At 36.1% G+C, this 23172-nt stretch overlaps 2 protein-coding genes across 7 annotated transcripts in view; one reads left to right on the plus strand and one right to left on the minus strand.

Annotated features, from left to right (window-relative positions):
• The window catches only part of Sox15 (Sox box protein 15), a 197573-nt gene that overhangs the window by 98889 nt on the left and 75512 nt on the right, over positions 1 to 23172 (minus strand). The window lies entirely within an intron of this gene.
• Positions 2006 to 3657, plus strand: LOC141484906 (uncharacterized). The gene is made up of 2 exons (XM_074180593.1): positions 2006 to 2219; positions 2285 to 3657. Exon 2 carries the CDS (start codon positions 2286 to 2288, stop codon positions 2991 to 2993), a length of 708 nt encoding a protein of 235 aa, XP_074036694.1. The 5' UTR covers positions 2006 to 2219; position 2285; the 3' UTR covers positions 2994 to 3657.

Below are 23172 nucleotides of genomic sequence, written 5' to 3' on the forward strand. Positions count from 1 at the left end.
TATATTTGGGATTTTCCATATTAGAATTATCTAAAACAGTCATGTATGACTTTTTCTATGGATGCATCAAACAACACTTTGATGAAAATGTCTCTTTACTTTACACAGATACCGACTCGCTCATTCTTAAAGTAAACACAGAAAATTTTTATGAATTCATAAAAACTAACATAAGTAGATTTGATACATCCAATTACAGTATAGTTAACCAATTCAATATTCCAGTAACAAGTTCAGTCTTGGGTAACTTCAAAGATGAATTTCCAAATGATCCAATCATGAGTTTTTATGGTACAGGTGCTAAAGCATATTATGTGAAATCTGTTGATGGTGAATTTAAGAAAGCCAAAGGGGTTAAACGATCTGTAATAAAGAATGAATTGACATGCGAAGATTATCAAAAAATCGTCGAACAAGGTGGTATGATATTCAGAAAGATGAATTCATTTAGAAGCGTGTTACATGATATGTATACTGAATTGAAAAATAAAGTTGCATTATCATATCACGACGATAAACGATTTATCATTCCGAATACTACCCACACTCTTCCTTGGGGTCATAATGATATTGAATTTTATGAAAACGATCCAAATGAGAACATTCGTTGGATAAGTAATATTATTCAACAATCACAATCTCAGGAGACTCCATTGGATCAATTGATTAATTTATTATCTGCCGAGATCAATGATTGAAATATCATTCAATATCTTCAAAACCGGAAAATTCAATATTGATATTTATGTAGCCATTTATAATTAATAATATATGATAGAAGTAATGTGATATTAATGTATTATGTATGTATGTATATGTATTACTGTAATGAATATAAAATGATTAAAATTTTATTTGTATTATTTCTATTTCCCTAATCAATTACTGCAATATATAGTATAATGTAAATGACAGAAATATCAGTTTGAAGAGAATCATCGTAGAGTGCACAATGTCTAAAACAATCGATAAGTTTGGTAGAAAAAGAAAATGGGGTGGTAATGTCATTCGAGGTCCTCCTGGGAATGGTTTTAAATTAACAAAAGATGGTCATTATGACATGCAAAGGAAAATATTGAAAAATACAAGTGAACCAATTGACAAGAGTGATTGTGTAACTGTATCATATCTTGAGGGGGAAATTAATGGAGCAAAGGAAGTTATACTTCTAGCCCTACAAGCTGCAATACAATCCACAATAGGCAATATTGCTCGGGACGCCCGGCAAGCATTTGACGATAAAATTGCAGAGGCTCGGATAACTTTCACTCGTAAATTTGACAAACTTACAAGTGATGTAGACATAAAAATGTCTGACATAACAGCGTCTACAAATAAAAAATTTGATGCTATGTCAAACATAACAGGGACTACAATGAAAAAGTATGATGTACTGGAACAGAGAGTTGAAGTATTGGAGAAAAACCATAAAGAAGTTTTGGAGAGAAACTATAAAGTCAAGCCATCATCATCAGGTGGACTGGGATATCCAGGACTGAACATTAATCCAAATCATAGAATAATACAACCAAAACCAAAACCAACTGATGATGTATTAATGGAACCAACATGGTGAATGTATTCCCTCGTTATGTTAGGTTAATAGTTACGTTAGGTTAGCTGCATAGTTACGTTAGGTTAGGTGTTAGGTTAGTATTCCCTCGTTAGGTTAGGTTAACAGTTACGTTAGGTTAGCTGCATACTTACGTTAGGTTAATAGGCGATCGCGAAGCGATCGCTTCGCGATCATGAAGCGATCGCTCAGCAGGCCGCTTCGCGGCCTGGGGCGCTCAACATCCGCCACTTGCATCCGGCCCGGATGTAAGTGGTGGATGTTGAGCGCTGAAATTCGGCCGCTCCGCGGTCGAGCGGTCGCTTGCGGTCGCTCGGCCGCGGAGCGGCCGAATTTTAGCGCTCAACATCCACCACTTGCATCCGGGGCGCGTTTTTTTGCCCCTTCTCGAAGCCCCGCCCCCTTTCCGAAGCCCCGCCCCTCCCCTCTCCGAAGCCCCGCCCCCCCCCCCGACTCCCAACATTTGCGCATGTACACCCCTACCCTCAACGCGCATGTGCGCTCCCACCATTTTCCCACCACTCACGCATCGAAGTCGATACCCTCCGGAGAGCACTACACAACATTCAGTTCGAGAAGTCATCTCATCGAGAGCAGTCCACTCCACTTCAAGGCAGTAGCTTCCGACGACTAACTTGACATTTGAGTAAGTAAATTAAGAATGTTATTTTTTTTATATCAACTAACTTTGTATTATTTCTTCTTTTTCAGAATGGCAACCAATACACAGGAGGTGAATAATGCTGTGGCGTCTATTCTGCCGGTGTCCGCTGACCAGGAGGAGGCAGCATCTTCGAGAGCGGTGACGGGTGACCAGGCAACCACTTCGCGTTCGCGAGTTAGGTGTAGATCTTCTAGCCCTGACTTATTCGAGGAGGAGGAGGAAGTCAGGGCTGTGAAGAAGGTTTGCCAACGACCTGCAGCAAGGGTTGGTCCTATTTCAAAGTACCGAGCTACTTGCAATAGGACTAATCCTTATGCAGGTAGTTTTTCGACCTCTCGTAAGAGGGCCTCCACACCAGCAGCAGCACCAGCAGCAGTGGAAATTCCGAGGAGTCCTTCTCCGGAGTTGGTGATATTGTCGCCGTTGGTGACGCGACTACCACCGCTGCCAGCGACACCGGCGGATCCTGAGGTGTTGGTGCCACAAGTGCGACAGCCTATCGGAGAGGTGAGTGAAAAGATGAATACTTTTCTACAGAGATGCAAAGAAATAGAACATGCTGCCCGATCTAGTGAGGCCGCGTTGACTAACATGAACCGCCTAAAGGGTGAAAAGGTTAAGCGACGTAGGGAAATAGAGAAAGAAATGGCCGAACTAGATCGTGACATTGCATCTCTGGAGGAAAGGTGTGAAGCGGCAACCTCTTCGATAGAGCTACACAAAAGGTTATGGACAGCTATGGACCCTTTTTTGTAGATTAAGTATAAATATAAGATTAGTTTTAGGTTAGTTAGGAATATTTAATTATGGTAGTTTTAAGTTTATATTTGTTAAGTTTATATTGAATAAAGGAAAAGGAAGTGAAATAAAGGGTGTACACTGTTTTTTGGTTTGGTACACATTGAACAATGCGATGGTTGGAGCATTTTTCTTCACTTCCTCTTATTATTATTATTATTTTTTTATTTCAATTCCAAGTTCTTCTAGACAAATACCTCACATCAATTTATGTGTTCTCTAATCACTTGTAAATAATTCAATGTGAAGAAAATTTAAAAAATAAAAAAATAGACATGTTTCATAGTGAAATCGACAAGTATATTTCATTTGTATTTTATCCATTCAAGTATCTCTTTCATTGAATATGTCTTATGTCACTTTGCAATTTACCCCTACTCATTGAATATGTCTTATGTCTCACTGCAATTTACCCCTACTCAATGTCCCACTCCTCTCCCACTCCCTCTCGAAAGTATAAAAGTAGAAATCATCTGATGAAACATTCAGTTGATCAGCTAGCATCGAGATGGAACCCGATTCAACCTCCGAACCCTATAGCTGCCCGGATCAGGGGTACAACTTCAATTACTGGGATAACAGCCAGGTACAGGTAGTCTCTTCCACCACGGAACCCCACAGTCCGCCATATGAATACCAGGATCACGACATCAGGATGCAAGTTCAACATGTCACTGGCAGTGACGAAGGACACTTGGACGATTCGGAATATCCAGATCCTGACGGATGGTGGGACCCTGCTTATGATGACATTGTCCCAATGAGCAGCGACGACGACGATGATGACGACGACGACTCTGGCGATGATGCTGATGACGAGCTTGACGTTAGACGTCCTCCACCATCCCCTATCCTCATCGAGGATAGTCCTCCGCCATCCCCAATCCTGATCGATGATGATGTCCTCAATTCCGATGATGACATATAATCATCTACTCGTCCATCATTTCCTTTCCTTTCCTTCCACGGAGTACACACTTTTTGGTTGGTGTACACGAGGCACTGCGAGGCTGGGGCAGTGTCTTCCTCCCTTCCTCTCCCTTCCTCCCCCTCTTATTAGTTTTTTTTTCCATAATAATCACTAAGAATTTCTCCTAATAATCGCTCAGAGTTTCATTCTTGATGTTTTCGAATCTCAAACACTGTTCTACATTTCACCCCCTCCATTTCATTTCTTCCAATATAAATATAGCAACAATCCCAGTTCTATATCATTCTTCCACAATGTCGAGTACAGGACCCATCCAAGTACATGAAATAGATTCAACGTCTGATCATTTGAGTACAACCTTCGCTCAATTTCTGCAGCGAATCTATGATCTTCCTGATGATTTCGCAGAACGAGTGGAACAAGGTATTCAGGACGACATAGATGCTGTTGACGATAATAATGCGGATGATGTGATTAGTATATCATCTGATTCAGATGATTATGACGACGACGACATCATGAGTATATCATCTGATTCAGATGACTACTATGAGGATGATATCATTAGTATATCATCTGATTCAGATGACGATACCATAATTATTGTTTCTGATGATGAGGAGCGTTAGTCCATATCATTGCATGGATTAATAAAAAATAACAGCCCTTTTCAGGGCTACAATTAAAGACTGAAACAATAAAAAAATAGCTCTTTTCAGAGCTACCATTATACTTTCAAACAGAAACAGATTCATACCATTGTTAACATTATGTTAACATTATAATCTCAAACGAAATATATGTATGTGAAAGTATTCATCATTATATGCATATGAATGATTGACAAATGCCAACTTCAACTTTCATTTAAAGTAGTACTCATCATATGCATAGATATTCAATGACTATCAAATTCCAAATTTCGACTTTTCAGTCAAAGTAGTAATTTATTTGTCATATAATGTATAGATATTCAAAGACTAACAAATAGTAATTTATTTGTCATATAATGTATAGATATTCAAAGACTAACAAATTTCCAACTTAGACTTTTATTAGTCAAAGTATTCATTTGTCACATAATCTATGAATACTAATACAACTAACTACTGTTTGTGTGAATAATGTAGCCCTGAAAAGGGCTGTTGTTTTTTTTTTGACCAGTTGGTCCACGGTTATTGTGCCACAGGTTGGACATTATTACATATAATACATGTAGATACTCGGGTGAAGTTTGTTAGTGGCCTCTCGCAAGCTTCACACCAATTCTGTCCCATTTCCATAATTGAGACAGTGTTGTGGGTGTTGACATGGGCATACCACCCTCCATTATTGTTTCTATGCGAATAAAACCGAAAGCAGCACCAACATAGTTTTTTGTTCTCTCCATCTATTGTGCTGATCAATACGTATGCATCCAATGCACAATACAAATCCAAGGGATCTTCCAGTGTCTCACTGACATTGAGTGTTCGCATACCGATCCTCATAGCACCATCACCTTCAGTTGTGTCAGCTTCTATCCCTTCATCATCTCCTTCTTCATCCATGACCCTCTCAAACTCCATCACGTCATCATCTTCGTCGCTTTGGTTGGCCTCGTTTTCAACTTCGTCTATCTCATCTTCATCGACTCCAACATCTTCTGCTTCAACTATTACTTCCTCTAGCGGAACATTGACATCCTCATCATCTGATTCGTCTATCCAATTGTTTTCATCAACAGCAGCTATTCTATTTAATGCAGCATTTATTTTTGCAGAATTCATCTTGTTGTTGTTTGCTCACAGTTGTAGAGAGTGAATGAATGAACTCTAGGTTTGCAAGTCAACTTATATAGGAGGTGATGCGACTCCCACTTGACTCGTTTAGAGTGGAATAGTAGGAGAAGTTATCCCACTATACTTCCACATGATGTTGATTTGTATAAATAGAGATCGTAGGTATAGGAGAGAGCATTCAGAGTTTCTGTAAGTCATCTCTTAATATTTCTAATCGAATTAGTAAAATGCCGTTTCCAAAAGAGTGGAATGAAAAACCAAAAGTGTGTGTCTACCCAATGATGATTGCAGGGGCTATTGTGTGCTACTTTTGTCAAATAAGTAGACCTAAGGATTCAATCAATCCATGTACTGGTATGTGTAGTGATTGCGTGTTGCGGATTCAACTATCGCCTCCTTCTCATCCACCGAAGCGAACAAAATCGGATTATCGTCAACAACAGTTACAGTGTCTGAAGTGTTCCGAACCTATAATATTTAACAATATAGGTATCTGTAGAAATATTTGTGGTACCTGTGCTGCCGTTCCAACTCCACTGCAACGTTGTTTGCGTTGTGATACATATTCCATGAATTGTTGGAATCATGTATGCAATGCATGTAGAAGTACTTGGGATCTGTGTGAGAAGGTTGGTCAACTCTACCCCAATAGGAGAATCCATTTTTTTCAATGCTGGTGTTTGACGCACGAGCAACAACTATTGAGGAATAGAGTCAAAGAAAGTTCCACATCCACAGAGACATATTAACATTTTTCATTTTTTATTATCGTTATTGTCCTCTATTATTAATAAATATATATATTTTGAATTTATTTGTATTATTTTCTAACATTTAAAAATACATGCATGCAACACAAAGTTTTCCTCTTAAATGACAAAGATTGTTACATGCGTGAATAGTTTAGTGAGAGAGCGCATGTGTCAGTTGATGAAAGAGCGCATGCGCTAGTTTATTTTCTTCTATAAATGGTGAGGTCTCAGTAACATCATCACCTTTCCTATCCACATTCTATTGCTATCACATATCATTCCTCAGACCTTAATAATCATGAGCTCTATGCCGCTATTGATTGCTGAAGATGGTTCACCACTTGTTGATATCGATCAGACTGATTTTGAAAATATTCCAGTATTACATTTATCGAGTCAAGATTCGATAAATGATTTTGATATTAACGACTTCGTTAACTTTGCAGATGTGCCAGAACCAAATGAGCAAATTATTATTGAAAATCCGATCGTTTCGCAATTATCATCACTCAAACACTCTTCATCTACCCTTCCTCTTGGTGTTGATAAGAAATCTAGAACAATCAAGAGGAAGGTTACTAAGGCATCTTCATCGATTGTCACTGACTTTAAAGAAAAGAAAGAATCCAAAAGTGTTGTGCGACAGAAAAAACCCGCAACGAAAAGTGACAGATCGAAGAGGAAGCCAAAAGGTACTCCTAAAGAAATGAAGAGTGATTTGAAAGCTGAACCGCTATCTTCTTTCAGCCCCCTCCATCGGTTTGGGGAAATGAAAAGGAAAGCAAAATGCCGTCTTGTAAAGGCACAGATGACTATTGCTGAACTTGAAAAGAGTGAGCGAGCTATTAATGCTAATAATGAAACTCTTGAAGCATTAGATGCCAAGATTGCATTAGCGAAGGTTGAATTGGCTAGAATGTCTAAAGATGCTGATGAACTCCGTTCAAAAATTGGTAAAGATAAGCAATTCCATCAACGTTCGAGAATGCAAGCTCAGGCTGAGCTTGAGGAGTCGACTAAGCTTTATGAGACAGCATTATCAGTGAGAGATAATTGGCAAAAAGAGTTGGATACTGCATTTCAAAGTGACGGCGATTAGTTTTGGGAATGATAATGTGTTTTCAATATCGTGAGTTGAAAAATATAAGCGGGAATGGAGTATACAATTAATTTGGTTTGGTATACACAGAACATTGCGAATGGCTGGGGCAATGTTTACCGCTGCAATATTTTTCAGTTCACATACTTATAATTGAAATGAAAACAATAATGAACTTTAATATTACTTTATTCATAAAAGTCACTATTATATACATTTAAACCATATTTGATTCATCAATCCAAGAATTTTGTTCGCTAGGAAGGCCTAACCACTTTACATATACTTTATTTTTTCTTCTCTTCAACACCTTCTCGATCAGATATACGTCAGGATTCTCGGTTCGTAATAACTCTTCTTCGTAAAAACATCCTCTAATCGGCTGTTCATTCATATCTTCAAGATTATAAGTCGTTGGGATGGTTTTATTAATTTTAACAATCTTGAATAGCTCCGTGGTAAAATTCGCAGTGTAAGACTTTTCAAAAATATGTTTGTATTTACTTATACGTACAATATCATTTAATTGGAATTTGGGTTTACTTTGTCTTCCTCCAATTCCATTGATACCCTTGAATTTTAATTTTGTTGTTGAATCAACATTGATGGGTGCCATACCTATTGTACGATGAACTTTATTATTATATCTACTAGTTATAATTGGAAGAATATCAAGCCATTTGTGGTGACCTCTCATCGAAAATTCCTTGTAGAGCCATGCCTTTATTGTACGAATCACTCTTTCTGCTATAGCTGCCTTCTTTGTGCTAAATGTTGAATAATGATTGATATTATATTCTCGCATGAGAGATGAGAAGCTTTTATTGAAAAATTCTTTCCCTTGATCGCTTTGTATGTGTTTGGGGGAGTATTTGGCTTCTTTCAGTACATGTTTCATTGCATTAGTTACTGTACTACCTGTTTTATCTTTAACTGCTACAGTCCACAGATATTTGGAGTAACAATCTATCACTACAAGTATATATCGGTATCCTTCATTACTTTTTGCATAAGGTTGCAGTTCAGCTAAATCTATTTGCCATAGATCTGCAAAACCTTTGATGGTGGTTATTCTTCTACGAAAATTACGTCTTGCAGGTTTATGTAATTCATTAACAACTTGTCGTTTGACATCACTTATTTCATTAGTCATTCTATTTCAATATGATTAAAGAGAAAAGGTGATAATGTTACTGCATTGAATGATGATGTGACAGTGATCATTACATGTGAATATGTTAATATATTATACCTTCTTCACGTAATTCTTCAATTATTGAAATTATTTCATTATCATGTCCGGTATGTCCGGCTGACTTTGAAGCTACCAATAGTCGTAGGCGAGCAACTAACTCTTTCGGTGAATTCCAGTACACATAATTCACAGGTTTAGAATTATATATTTTCTCCATTTTCACTCGTTTGAGTGCTCCACCAATTTTACTTCTACTTCTTATTGGATATTGTCGTGAGTCTAATAGAGGTTTGATAACTTCACGAAATTTTTTAGAATTTGTATTTTTAAAACCATTCTTCAGATGATATTGTTTATATGGAGCATTCGTTATTTTCAATATTTTGGAATATACTTGACGAGTTTCTTCATTATCAACATCTTGTGGATTCTTCAAAAAAATCATATCATACAATTCTGGACTACCTGCGCATTCATATTTTTTCACTTTATTAGCATCCCAAAATGAAATGTTTCCATCTTTGAAATTTACCACTAGACTTCCCATTTTCAGCTTTTGTGTAATTGGATCCATACGTACGCCAAATGTTCCATCATATGCTGGATTTCTAGATTTTATATTATTCAAATGTTTCATCAAAACATCTTCACCACTTTCATTCATAACAGGTGAGATGTCAGGATCCGAGGAATCGATGTGGGACGATGATGGTGTTTCGAATAGAGTTGTTCTCATATCGTCTTGAAGTGTGCTCGTGTCACTATTCACAGATGATACACTACCAAAAGATTGTTTTCTTCCTATTGGAGTACTCATGGGATAATTTGAAGTAGATTGAACAGTTCCATGATTTGGTGATAACACTGGTGATTTAGAAGTAGCGTTTGATGATAAAACATTCAATGGTTTCATTATGGGCTCATACAATCTTTCAAGTGTCGTACGATTTTCAATATTATCATTCTTGATAGAGTTGAATTTCTGCCTGACAGCTTCTGTTGTCTCTACTAGTTGACGTTTCAAATTTATTTCATTGTTTTTATTTTCAGGATCTTTTTTTGTATTCATAATGCCCTTTTTTTGAATTAAAGCTTAATTCGTTGGTGAAGTGACCACTACAATATTCAGTGTTCGAATAAGTTCCAAAAACAAGATCATGGGTATATAAAACTATCGAATCCTTTGCGATATCTACCTTCATCTATTTTTCTATCCTTATCAATGACTAGAAATCCATATTGGTCCTCCCAGCATTTAACACACATCAATTGGAATTGTTTGAATGTTACATCGGGTGAAACATGATCTGAATAAATGTGATGTAAATTCGTCTCATCTTGTTTGAACATTATAATGAAATTGGTATTGTCACGCACTAACTGTTTGGGTACCCGTGAATATGTCTGTGCTAGATAAAAACAATCAACATCCTTATGACGTCCCATACAGAAATATGATCTAATAATATCTTGCTTTTCACATATCACATCATCGAAAATGAAAACAGAATTAGGCTTAGCGTCGGAGGGTTCCACTATTTCTGCATTATTGCTGAATGTATAAAAACCTAATCCTTTTATAGGTTCCAAAACACTTCGCAAGTACTGATATTTAGGTTGATTGAGTGATTTCGAATAGAGATACACATTTCTAAATCTCAGTCCTTGTGGATGTGTTAATAGTGATATCATTGCATTCGTCTTTCCACAATTTGAAGGTCCTATAATGAGTCCTCGAACTGATGATGGAAGTAGTGGACCATGTCTGAATACCCTTTGTCCATTCAATCCACAACCAAATTTCTCATCTAGATTATCTACAGCAAACTTTTCTTTCTGTTTTACAATGCGCATCGTGCCGTGGTTGGAGACTATATAAATGTTATTAGCTTATTCATTTCAATGTGTACCATCAAACGATACGGACGTATTGAAAGTGATCGTAAAATTAAAAGAGGTTGTGGTTTTGTTAATGATTTAATAAACAAACTTCCTTTCGAATTACATCTACCCGGAGGTTATCAATACTGTGGACCGGGTACAAAATTGAAACAACGTTTAGCTCGTAACGACCCTGGAATCAATAAATTAGATATTGAATGCAAAAAACACGATATTCAATATTCTAAGCATCCATCCGATCTTGCAGCAAGACATTTAGCCGACAAAGAACTTGAATACAGCGCTTGGGATAGGGTTAAATCGAAGGACGCGAGTATTGGGGAAAGAGCAGCTGCATTACTTGTCACCAACATTATGAAAGCGAAAAGACATATGGGCATGGGTTGTAGTACCAATAAGAAAAAATGTAAGAGGAAACAAACGAAGAAAAATAAAATTAAAAAAGTTGCATTTGGTGCTGGGATAGTCCATAAAGTGCGAAATGTATTGAAGAAAGCTGGTGGGAATCAATTTGTGACGAATAATAGCAAAAAAGCTATCACTGTGGCATTGCAGGCGGCACGTAAATACCTTAAAGCTGCCGGTGGAAAGAAGAAAATCCGCACACCACGCATAATTCCTGTTCCCAAGATCGGTGGACTTTTACCATTGATACCAATTTTTGCTGGACTATCCGCACTAGGAAGTTTGGCGGGAGCCGCTGCTGGTATTACCAAGGCCGTGAATTCGGCAAAAGCCAGCAGAGCGGCTTTAATGGAAGCCAATCGTCACAATAAAACCATGGAGGCTGTAGCATTAGGCAAACGCGGAAGTGGAATATATCTCAAACCATACCGTAAAGGTTTAGGACTATATTTAAAACCATACAAAGCCACAAACAAAACAAAAAACTAATTGAACCCCTACCTCAGAGGCCTCTTACTGATCTCGATCTCAGTTATTATGCACAAAAAATGAAAATTCCACATTTTCGTGGTGTTTTTATGCGTGATAGATTACCATCTTCAGGTCCAAAACAAAACGAGACAGCTATTGTTAATTTAGATGGAATAAGTGGACCAGGAACACATTGGGTGGCATATAAAAAATGTGGGAAAGAAGTCACATATTTCGATAGTTTTGGAGATCTACCCCCACCATTGGAATTGACTCGATTCTTTCGAAAATGTTCGAATGTAAAAATCAAATATAACTATGATCGACAACAGAAATTTAATACAGTTCTCTGTGGTCACTTGTGCTTGCAGTTTCTCTCTAAATAATTTTCCAAATAAAAATGGATTCAACACCAAAACTGGATCGGGAGGCTATCAAGGGAATGGGGTTTTCACTTAGAATGTTTTCAAAATATGGTACCTTGAAAAAAATGGATAAAGTGATGCTTGCAAATATGCCTAAGGAAGTGATACTTGCATGTGTTGCACATGAGATTGCATATGTTTGGGAAAAGTTGCCTAAGCATCTGCAAGATGACATCGATATAATGAAACATAGATATTGTTATGAGCACCACCACCACGATCAAAATTCAGAATCGGATGTTAATGACGGTCCTATACCTCGGAAATCTATGTGTTGTATTTGTAATATAGAGGATGTGAATATTGGTATCAATAAAAATGATACTTATTACAATACAACACCTTCCAAAAAGTGTAAATTGTCTCAAATGTGCTGTTGCTGTGTACAATAATAAATTGAAATGTGTTTCAAAATATTCATCAGTCATGTCACGAAAGTTCGAGCTACAAGCTGTCGGGACAAGTGTCTTGAGTGCGGATTTTTTTCCACCAATTGAATTGGATAGGAACAGTCGTTATGGATTAGGACTTTTGGGATTCTATGGGTGCAATACAATCAATAATATAACTGAAGCTAATAACTTAGTTAGTTTTAGAATCAGTAATGACAACTCATCGATACCCCAAAAGTTGACAATTGAAATTCCATGTGGTGCTTATGAAATAGAAGAGATCAATGCCGTCATACAGAAACATATCATGTTCAGATTGTTTCATGATAAAAAACCAAATGATGTCGTTGCAGATGATATTTTCTATCTACACGCCAATAATAATACATTCAAATGTGAAATGCGATCCAAATATGAAATTGATCTGACACATCCAAATTCAATAGCAGAAATGATGGGGTTCGCTCATGAAATATTTCCACCAAATCAGATACATGAATCATCATTACCAATAAACATAACAACTGTGAGACTTATCCGCTTAGATTGCAATATAATATCTGGTTCATATATAAATGGTGAAGAATCCCACATTCTTTTCTCATTCGATATTGATGTTGAACCTGGCTACAATCTCACTAAAGAACCACACAGTATTATATATATGCCTGTCAGTCCAGAAGGTCGTCAATTGATTCACAACATTACAGTGCGTATTTTGGATGAAAAAAATAACCTTATCGATTTTGGAAGTGAAGAAGAGATTTTCATTATTTTGGAATTGAAGAAAATCGAATAACTGTTGTTATGGGTTTCATTTATAATAGACAAAATCGCATTGAACAATCCCAAACGAGTTGCACTATCAAAAAGAAAGGTGTGCATAAAAAGAAGCTCATTCCACAAGTGTATGCTAAACAGTTAGCACATAACGCTCTGTCTGTGAGTGATCTTAAATTTTTGAAATCGATTGGATTGAAAGTGAGAAAATAACAATGGTGCTCGAAACAAACAATGAAAAGTTGAATATATTCAATGAACCAGTGCTCGATCATTCTCTCATAAGTTTACATGAGCACACATATAAGCCCTATGGATCACCGCTATTCAGGAATTCGGATGAAATCAGAATTGCAATCAATAATCAAGATGTTATACTAGATATTGCCGAGAGCTTCATTTACATAGAAGGTAAATTCACCCCCAAAGATGTAGCGAAAACATGCTACCTCTCGAATAATGCAATTGCATTTCTCTTTGACGAAATTCGTTATGAAATGGGTGGTGAACAAGTGGCTGTTGTTAGAAAACCTGGGATAACATCTACAATGAAAACCATGATATCATTTGGACAATCTCATGCTAACACATTATTGACATCTGGTTGGGGACTTTCACAATTGAAGCAAGATATCTTGGATACAAACAGTCATGTTTTTAGTGGAAAACTACCACTGAAATATTTGATGGGTTTTGCTGAAGATTACAACAAAAGTATCTTGAATGCCAAACAGGAATTGATTTTGATTATCGCTCGATCATTCAAAAACTCATATATAGGTGAGGTTGATGCTGATTTGGAAATAAATAAAATCGAATGGAAAATAAGGCATATTGTACCAGATGATAAACACAAGCTCAAACTTTTGAGTAGAATAAACAAAAGCGGTCTGAATGCCAAAATCAAGTTGGCGTATCGTATGTGGGACCTCTATGAACTACCATCATTACGTGGGACTTCTTCAGACATATGGGCCATCAAAACAACTAACGCATTGGAAACTCCTCGTTTTGTCATCATCGCATTCCAAAGTACTACCACATCTGAAGATAGAACACAAGATATTACAAAATTCACAACTGCTGATATCAATAGTATTCGAGTATACTTGAATTCTGAAGTTTATCCATATGAGCGTTGGAATTTGAATTTCGATAAAAAACTTGATGCTCCTGCTTATTATGCTTTTGAGAGTTTCCAGCGAAGTTATTATGATAAAGATATGAGTGAACCTCTGATGGACATTGGACAATTTAGAGAGAATCCACTATTCGTCATCGATTGTTCCCATCAACCGAATGCAACAAAATCATCAACTATTGATATAAAGATTGAGTTTGAGACGAGGAAGACCAAGTTTCCAGACAACACTAAAGTATATGCATTAATTTTGCATGATACAGTTTTAACATACAATGCATTGGATGGTTCAGTTCATAGCAGATATTGACACTTTTTTTTCACTCTATCATGTACTGTTTTATGATCTTTTTTTTTTATTTGTAACTGACTTATATCATGTATTGTATTTTATATCATATTTATTGTTTTGTAATCATTTTCTATTGTATTTCATCAGATTTAAATAAATAAAACATGAAAATAATACAAAGTTTTTTATTTGACATTATTTATGATTTACAGGAACATACAGACTATCTAAAATAACTTCTTCCTCATAATCATCATTTTCGCGACCATCTTCAATTTCCTCTCGATTTTCATCATTCAATTCAAAGTGATGAATAATCCATTCTGGCAAGTATGGTTGGAGGCTATACAGGAATCTTCTTAGGTTCAGTTCAATCATAACCTCACAAAGTTGCCACAATTCCAATTCATTATCCAAAAATTTGTTGCAAACTTCTGCACCACTCCAATAGTTCTCAGCATCACGAAGGCATAATTCGATTTGTTTTTCATCATAGCATACACTCATATCATAAACGCTTGCATGTTCGGCTCCATCACCCAACACCTTCAATTTAGACGACAAATGTTGAACCGATGATTTGAGATCTACAATATCGACCCAATCTTGACTTGCGTACTGCATCCACATCTTTAAATGGTGGAACTGAAATCGAATAAAAAAAACAATAAGCAACCTCCAATTTTTCAGTGATATAATACTCACATTCCCATTTTACTTGTAGTTACAAAGTGAGTGTATTCAACTAAGTTAGTAATGTTTATATTTCCATATAATTATCATCTAATATATGAATATTAATAAAACAATAAGAAATTCATTATAATTACTATTATTATTCAATCATATTGAATTTGACTAGAGTTATCGTTTTCACACCAAAAAACTTTGTAAGCTATGACCTAAAGAAATTCACTATAAATTATTACTATTATTCAATCATATTGAATTTGACTAGAGATCGCGTTTTCATGCCAGCAAAACTTTGTTGGCTCTGTCCTAAATACATCATCGTATATTTACCACCTGATGAGTTGATACAAGATATATCGTCATCACTGAATTGCAACGAAATACGTTTTGGTAGCCATGTTTTAAATAATTTATCATTGCTCACATCTTGCAAAGTTAATAAAATTGATTTACCAAATCGTGTAGAATAAGTTGACATATTTTTAATTATGTACATTTCATCAATTGGCAATGATGATAAGGCCTTTTGCTCTAGTATTTCAACCTCCTGTACAATCAAATTATTAATTTTATTCAAGTCTACTTTTGAAACGGACATGATGAAAATATATATGAAAATATAAACAATTTCCAACAGACAAATACACTCACCGTCTTCCTTCTATTACGAACTGAATAACACTCTACCAATTGCTAACTGCTGCAGATATATTCGTCTACTGATTTCATAGTGTGCCAGGCATTTCTTTTATATTAAACAGTGTGAGTCACCCCCACCATGAAACCGTGAAAGATTCACATTGCTAGTTGCTATCCACTAGAGATGCCTGACGTCACAGCCAAGCCCATCTCCCAACTTGATGCGATAACAGTTGCCGGTACGAGCAAGCAATGGTCGTTGCGGTCTCGGAGAGGGTAGACGCTAGGCAAACGGTCCTCGGCTGCCGTTGTGTCACCATCGATAGCGGGGCTAGAGCGAACCTTCATCGCTTCGGGAGAGGTGAGGGCAGACCGATGAATACGCATTACTCTGCCACACGTCGTGGAGTGAACATGTCGCTCTCTAGCCGTTGAACGGTTATTGCTGTGACGTCACTCCACTACTAACTTGGTGCCCTAACACCGATGGAGCATTTATTACTTGGAGGATCTTCGAAGTATGCAGACGTATGTTTGTACATAGACAAACAAGCACATGATGAAACCCTGTACCGTGCATTCTCCTACACACACACACACACATAAACACACAAAATCTCATATGAAAAAAAAAATCTGAACGATCCATGCACCAGACACTTCAAGGTCACAACGCCTTGACTTCACTGCACAACAAAAAAACTTCACCAAACAACAACCAATAAAAAAAGCAATTAATACGTCATAGTGGTGGGGGGAGGCCGAGAATCAGCTGTAAACAACTACTCATGTATAGAGTTTCAAATTGATTACTTCCTTCCTTTCTTTGGAATATTCTCTCATCTCGATGGTTTTATATTCCCGAAAGTCAAATGCTCGCAAATACTGATCCATTTTTTCATCAAGATATATACTAGTAAGGGTTTCACAACATCTAATATGTCTTGTTTCTAATATCTGTTTAATCTGTTTAAAATATGTTTTTCCGTTAATCAGTTGTCGCCCACATACGAAAGAAGTTGAGAAACTTGTGCGAGCTGAGGACTAACGAGATCTTACCTTTTAACGTGTGATTCCTAAACACATGTGATTCCTAACACATTTAAGTTTTTACTATTTTCTTATAAAAGTTGGACAAGATACTATTTTTTATTTTCGATTTCTTGCTTTACATCCTTTCTTATTTTGTTTCCCTCCTCTTTTATGGCTTTCATCAGATTGACATCTGATTAATTTCCGAAAAAGTTGCTTGTTTCAACCGTCCTAATCAATGTTGCTGGTTTAATTGAATTGCCGAATGTCGCTGTTACTGTTTATTAGTTATGGTGTGAAAGGAAAAACAAAAAATATACCCCTCTGTATTTTAAGACAGATGTAAATTGCTCTACTTCCCCGAGGTTTGATAATTTCACTATTTTTTAGTTTATAGGTACTACCGATTATATTGCAATTATTCAAAGAGCGCTTGACCTGCGTGTAGGATTGTCAACATTTGTCTAAACGTTAATTTTCATTCATTAAACATTAAAGTATGTATACACAGAAACAAACTCATTTCTGCAGTTCATTATAACAAAAGTTAGAAATAGGAATAATAATATTGTATGTTCCGTCTTCACCAGTTTTCTTTCATTTTATTTTCTATTTTCATTTTTCTCTTTGTGTATTTGTCTATTGATGATTTTCACTCAATTTGCAAAATTTGTATTCAAAGCAATATTCGGCTGTGTTTCCTATCCTGATTAAATATATGGAGCGCTCCTAGCGTCAATATATTTGGTCGGTCGCTGAAACAGCAGCAAAAACCTCTGAAGGATGATATGTTACTGATCGGCCCTAAACTTCAGAATGACCTTGTTACTATCTTGCTAAAGTTTCGTATAAACGCGGTAGCATTGATGGCTGATATTCGCCAAATGTATCGGCAAATTTTAGTCGCTATTTTATTGATTTTCTTTGGGTATTATCACCCCCCACAATCTGGAAATTGTAATGGAGCGCTTGACCTGCATGTAGGATTGTCAACATTTGTCTAAATGTTAATTTTCATTCATTAAACATTGAAGTATGTATACACAGAAACAAAAACTCATTTCTGCAGTTCATTATAACAAAAGTTAGAAATAGGAATAATAATATTGTATGTTCCGTCTTCACCAGTTTTCTTTTATTTTATTTTCTATTTTCATTTTTCTCTTTGTGTATTTGTCTATTGATGATTTTCACTCAATTTGCAAAATTTGTATTCAAAGCAATATTCGGCTGTGTTTCCTATCCTGATTAAATATATGAAGCGCTCCTAGTGTCAATATATTTGGTCGGTCGCTGAAACAGCAGCAAAAACCTCTGAAGGATGATATGTTACTGATCGGCCCTAAACTTCAGAATGACCTTGTTACTATCTAGCTAAAGTTTCGTATAAACGCGGTAGCATTGATGGCTGATATTCGCCAAATGTATCGGCAAATTTTAGTCGCTATTTTATTGATTTTCTTTGGGTATTATCACCCCCTACAATCTGGAAATTGTAATGGAGCGCTTGACCTGCATGTAGGATTGTCAACATTTGTCTAAACGTTAATTTTCATTCATTAAACATTGAAGTATGTATACACAGAAACAAAAACTCATTTCTGCAGTTCATTATAACAAAAGTTAGAAATAGGAATAATAATATTGTATGTTCCGTCTTCACCAGTTTTCTTTTATTTTATTTTCTATTTTCATTTTTCTCTTTGTGTATTTGTCTATTGATGATTCTCACTCAATTTGCAAAATTTGTATTCAAAGCAATATTCGGCAGCAAAAACCTCTGAAGGATGATATGTTACTGATCGGCCCTAAACTTCAGAATGACCTTGTTACTATCTTGCTAAAGTTTCGTATAAACGCGGTAGCATTGATTGCTGATATTCGCCAAATGTATCGGCAAATTTTAGTCGCTATTTTATCGATTTTCTTTGGGTATTATCACCCCCACAATCTGAAAATTGTAATGAAGTACTTCATACAAGTGTAGAAAGTGCAAAGTGTAACCGATAAGTTACTCCGATAATTCAAATTAGATTTCAAAAAAGATAGTAACTTGTTTTCATGTTTTTATCTATAAAAAAGAGACGAAAAATTACACAGATACTCATCTTAACGCTTCAGACGCTAAAAACTGCCTCCGTCTTCAGAATTGGAAAATAACTAAGTGAATAACAGTTTTTTTCCGCTGACCTCTTCATTTCCAAACTTCTTTGACAGATATCGACTCGTGTATAAAGTTCTCCATTATAATGAAGAAAAGAGAAATGAAACTTTCTATGTTTTTTACCACTTTTATTTGTAACTAACGTCACTGTAGTTTCGTCCTATACGGACATTTCCAAACTGCAGTAACGTTAATTACAAATAAAATCCATCAATTTATTCTCCATTATAATTTTCATATTTTTCAGATTGTAGAAGGTGAAAATACCCAGAGAAGGTTAGATGAAAACTCTGACTCTCCTTTATAAAAATTTTACCAATTCAATTAATTCCCAGTACTGAATTTTGTTGATCAAATCACACTCAGTCATTCTCCTAGAAATAGTAATCTGATATGCACAATACTACAGAACAGAATAAATCAGATATCAGAAGCGTAATTGATGAAGTAATTCCGACCATTTGATATTGATACGACACTTGTTAAATAATTATCATATCAATTTCCAATAACGTTATTTTCTCAGAAAACCCTACTTGCACATGTTGTTTTAAAGTTATCTGATAACTTTTTCTGTTTACATCAAATATTGACAGTCGGTCTATGCTGCATTGAGGTTATTACTATGAAGTTACAGGGAAGATAATATTATATGCGATCTTCGGAATGATATTTGTACATTTTTTATTCCTTGTGTTCAAATCCCAAGTGAAAATATATATAAGTGTGCGTCATATAAACACAAGTATGAAGCTATTATTCGCCATACAAGATTGAAATTTATAATTTGTAATGTTTCCGATTAACAACTTTTTATTTCAAAAGGATCATCAAATAATCAGGCAAATACACAGTCAATCTAGCATACTAAATTCATTAGTATTTTCTTCAACTTGGCAAGAAAACATTATTTGAGACAAATACTGTCGAGGAAATGGAAAAGCTAACAGAACAATCAATTAAATCTTCAATGTTGAGAGTTGGGTCAACTTCTATACCTATTACTTCGATAAGTGCTTTTTGAATGAAGAAGTTGATGGTGCGACTGACAAAGAATTATATCTGAGGCAGAATAATAAAGTATGAAATACCTAACCGAAAAAGCCACAGCTGAATTTTTATAATTTTATGAAATAGCGATCGCACCGATGAACATAAAAAAAACATCTTTAGGTCCATATAGTAAAATATCAATGAAAACAGACAAACCAAATTTTTTTCAGAGGGACGCTAGCTGGTGGGTAGACGTGGGTGGTTTGTTTCACTCAATCAATCGACCGCTGTGTGAACCGGTGGTTGGAACCCCAGGCCTGGACGATCGATTTTCATTTCCTATCTTCCAACCCGTGTTGAGAATCACACGTTGAAAGGTAAGACCTCGTTAGTCCTTAGTTCGCACAAGTTTCGACTTTTGAGAGTTGTCGTTTGTAGGGGAGCGATAGCTGGTTTACGGAAAAAAATATTTTAACAGATAGAAAAAAGTTAGCATACATATTCTATATGAAATTCCAGTGAATTTTTGATGTATCACGAAAGTGAAAAACAAAATAAGTCTTATTAGTAAGTTTTCATATAGATTTTCATCAAATATCGGCGAGTTTCATTCGGCAATCGTTTTAAAATAAATCAGATTAAAACTTTATATTGATGGTTCTGAGAGAAGAATGAAATTTGTCTCAATACTAACGGAGAAGTGCAAAACCAACCGAATGTTCGTGAATATTTTATATTTTTCAGTGAAACTTCTATCTTAATGACCGGCATTGTGTAAAAAACCCACAGTGGTGCAGAGAAAGTCATTCTTACAATTGGAAATAAGTTCAGCTGCGTGTAATTCATTTGCATTAATCTAGGGAAGCACTGATCATCAAACACCCATTTCATTGAATCATTCACTGTTATCATTCAGAAAATATATTACGTGGAGTAATAGAAAATATTTTGACGCAGTGATCTGAAACTGAATGGACCTGTTTCTTACTGTTTAACCTCTCATAATTTGAAAAATAAGCAAAGCTAAATTAATGGAGGATCTTCTGAATCGTAATACTTGGCATAATTCTCAGTGTTTGTTAATTTTTCAGATTGAAGAAGGTTATGAACCCGAAAAACAGTACGAAACATAGACTCCTCCACAAAAATGTCTTCCAATGAATAGACATATTTCTTTCTTCATTTCAACTAGTTCTGATATTTTGATGTAAATGTTTCATCAAATTAATGTTACGAACTTAAATGAGGAAATACATTTCGATTATAGATATTATAATCGATAATATAATTCGCAGAAGAAGAATTAAATGATAAGTATGAAACAGCAATCTCCAAGATTGTTTTTCCATATTACTTCATAATATTTTGTTACTGATTGCGTATCTATATCAATTTGGCAATAATGAAATTTTGAAATCAATGTTAAGCCATTGAAAAAAGGCAGGAGAGTGTCAGGTTGAGAGTCACATGTTTGCTTTTTTCTAAAATAGGGTGACATGTGGGAAAAGAACCCATGTGAATGTTGATAAAATGGTTAAGGCTCTCGCGGCTGAGGTCTTCAGAATAACTATATTCCAGGTTTGAAGGCTGTGGTTTTCTGGAATTGCTCCAAAAAATCAACGGCCTTCAAACCCGAAAAATAGTTACACATGTGAATCTTCACTAATGTTTCAATATATCGCTATATCGGCCCGCAAAAGTTCTCATAATTAGGGCTTGGCTGAATCACGAATGTATTGCTGAATCAACTGTCCCCAAAAGACAATCCTAAATGGGTAGAGGTAATGACATTTTCTCTTACGAAGACGTAATATATGGAATCGTCAGAAGACCACGCACAAATTTTAAAAACGGATAACGCTCCCCAAAGCGGTCAGTTGCAAAACCAATCTTCAATATTTACCACCGAACGAGATTCGTCATCAGTGTTTCTCTGTAGCTACCACTACAAGGTAGTTAGGAATTCAGAGCTCAAAAACAAAGCATTCATGATTTGACAATAGACAGCACTTTGCGGCCCACCACTGGTGCTAGGCTGAACTATGAATGCAATGCTGGACTCAACTGTCCTCAAAGGGGTAAGTTTGAATAAGTAAACGCGATCCCATCTCCACTTACCGAATAAACGGGATTCCCCAAGATTCAACATTAACCGCCGAATGAGATTCTTCCTCTGTCTTTTTCGGTAGTTTCCAATCTTCGTTTGTTGTTTTAGGGTATCAAGGTTGCTTGTCATTTTTGGTTCTTCAAATAGGCAGATAGCTCTTTTCTGGATATACCCCAGCTGCCTCAAAGAGCAAGCAATAAATACTCATACATGTGAGCAACATTTCAAAGAAGTTCTGAGCTGATCGTTTTTTAAGGACAAAACATAAAAACTACAGGAAAATCCTTAAGGCACTCTTAGATCAGTGCCTGTGCGAAAGTAGAGATTTACATTGTATTTGAATCACTGGAGATTAAATCCATTTGGAAAAACGTTCTCAGGAAGTTTATTCCACATGAACACCGTTCTCCAAATGGAAGAGTTCTTAAACAGCGAACTTAAAGATGTACTGAGTTGAATCTTGAAACGATGAGTAGCCACAGTTTGACGCGTATTTTTAATATGTTTCGCTCTTGGTGGAATCAAATGTGCCAAATCACTCGAACACTTTCCCTGAAAGTATCTGTAGAAGAGAGACAAATCTCCAACTTTTCTTCGATGTTCCAGACTATCTAGGTTGCAAGTGATGTTCGCGTATCCAATCAGGCGAATGGTTCTTTTCTGGATGGAATCCAGCAGCTTCAGCAACTCCAAAGAAGGTCTGATCTGAGCTCCATAAAGCATCAGAAGTTGCTGAGGTGTGTACAGTTTTCTGGTTCGGAACAGTGTTCCGAGCTTTTGAGAGGCAACCTTTGCAATTCCAGCGACATGATTGTGCCAAGCCATATTGGTGTCCATTTTAACCCCCAACAAACTTATCGAAGTAGAAAGCGGAATTGTCTGACCTGACATTATTATATCCGGTTCAGAGACATTTATCTTTTTGGAGAAAACCGATGTTATT

This window comes from Leptinotarsa decemlineata, unplaced genomic scaffold (assembly GCF_025532065.1).
Source record: "Leptinotarsa decemlineata unplaced genomic scaffold, Ldec_3_MD MMD2_tig00026299_RagTag_RagTag, whole genome shotgun sequence".
In the NCBI taxonomy this organism is placed as follows: Eukaryota; Metazoa; Arthropoda; class Insecta; order Coleoptera; family Chrysomelidae; genus Leptinotarsa; species Leptinotarsa decemlineata.

Coding starts and splice junctions, on each gene's coding strand:
- LOC141484906 (XM_074180593.1), top strand. CDS start 2,286: ATGGCAACCAATACACAGGAGGTGAATAATGCTGTGGCGTCTATTCTG.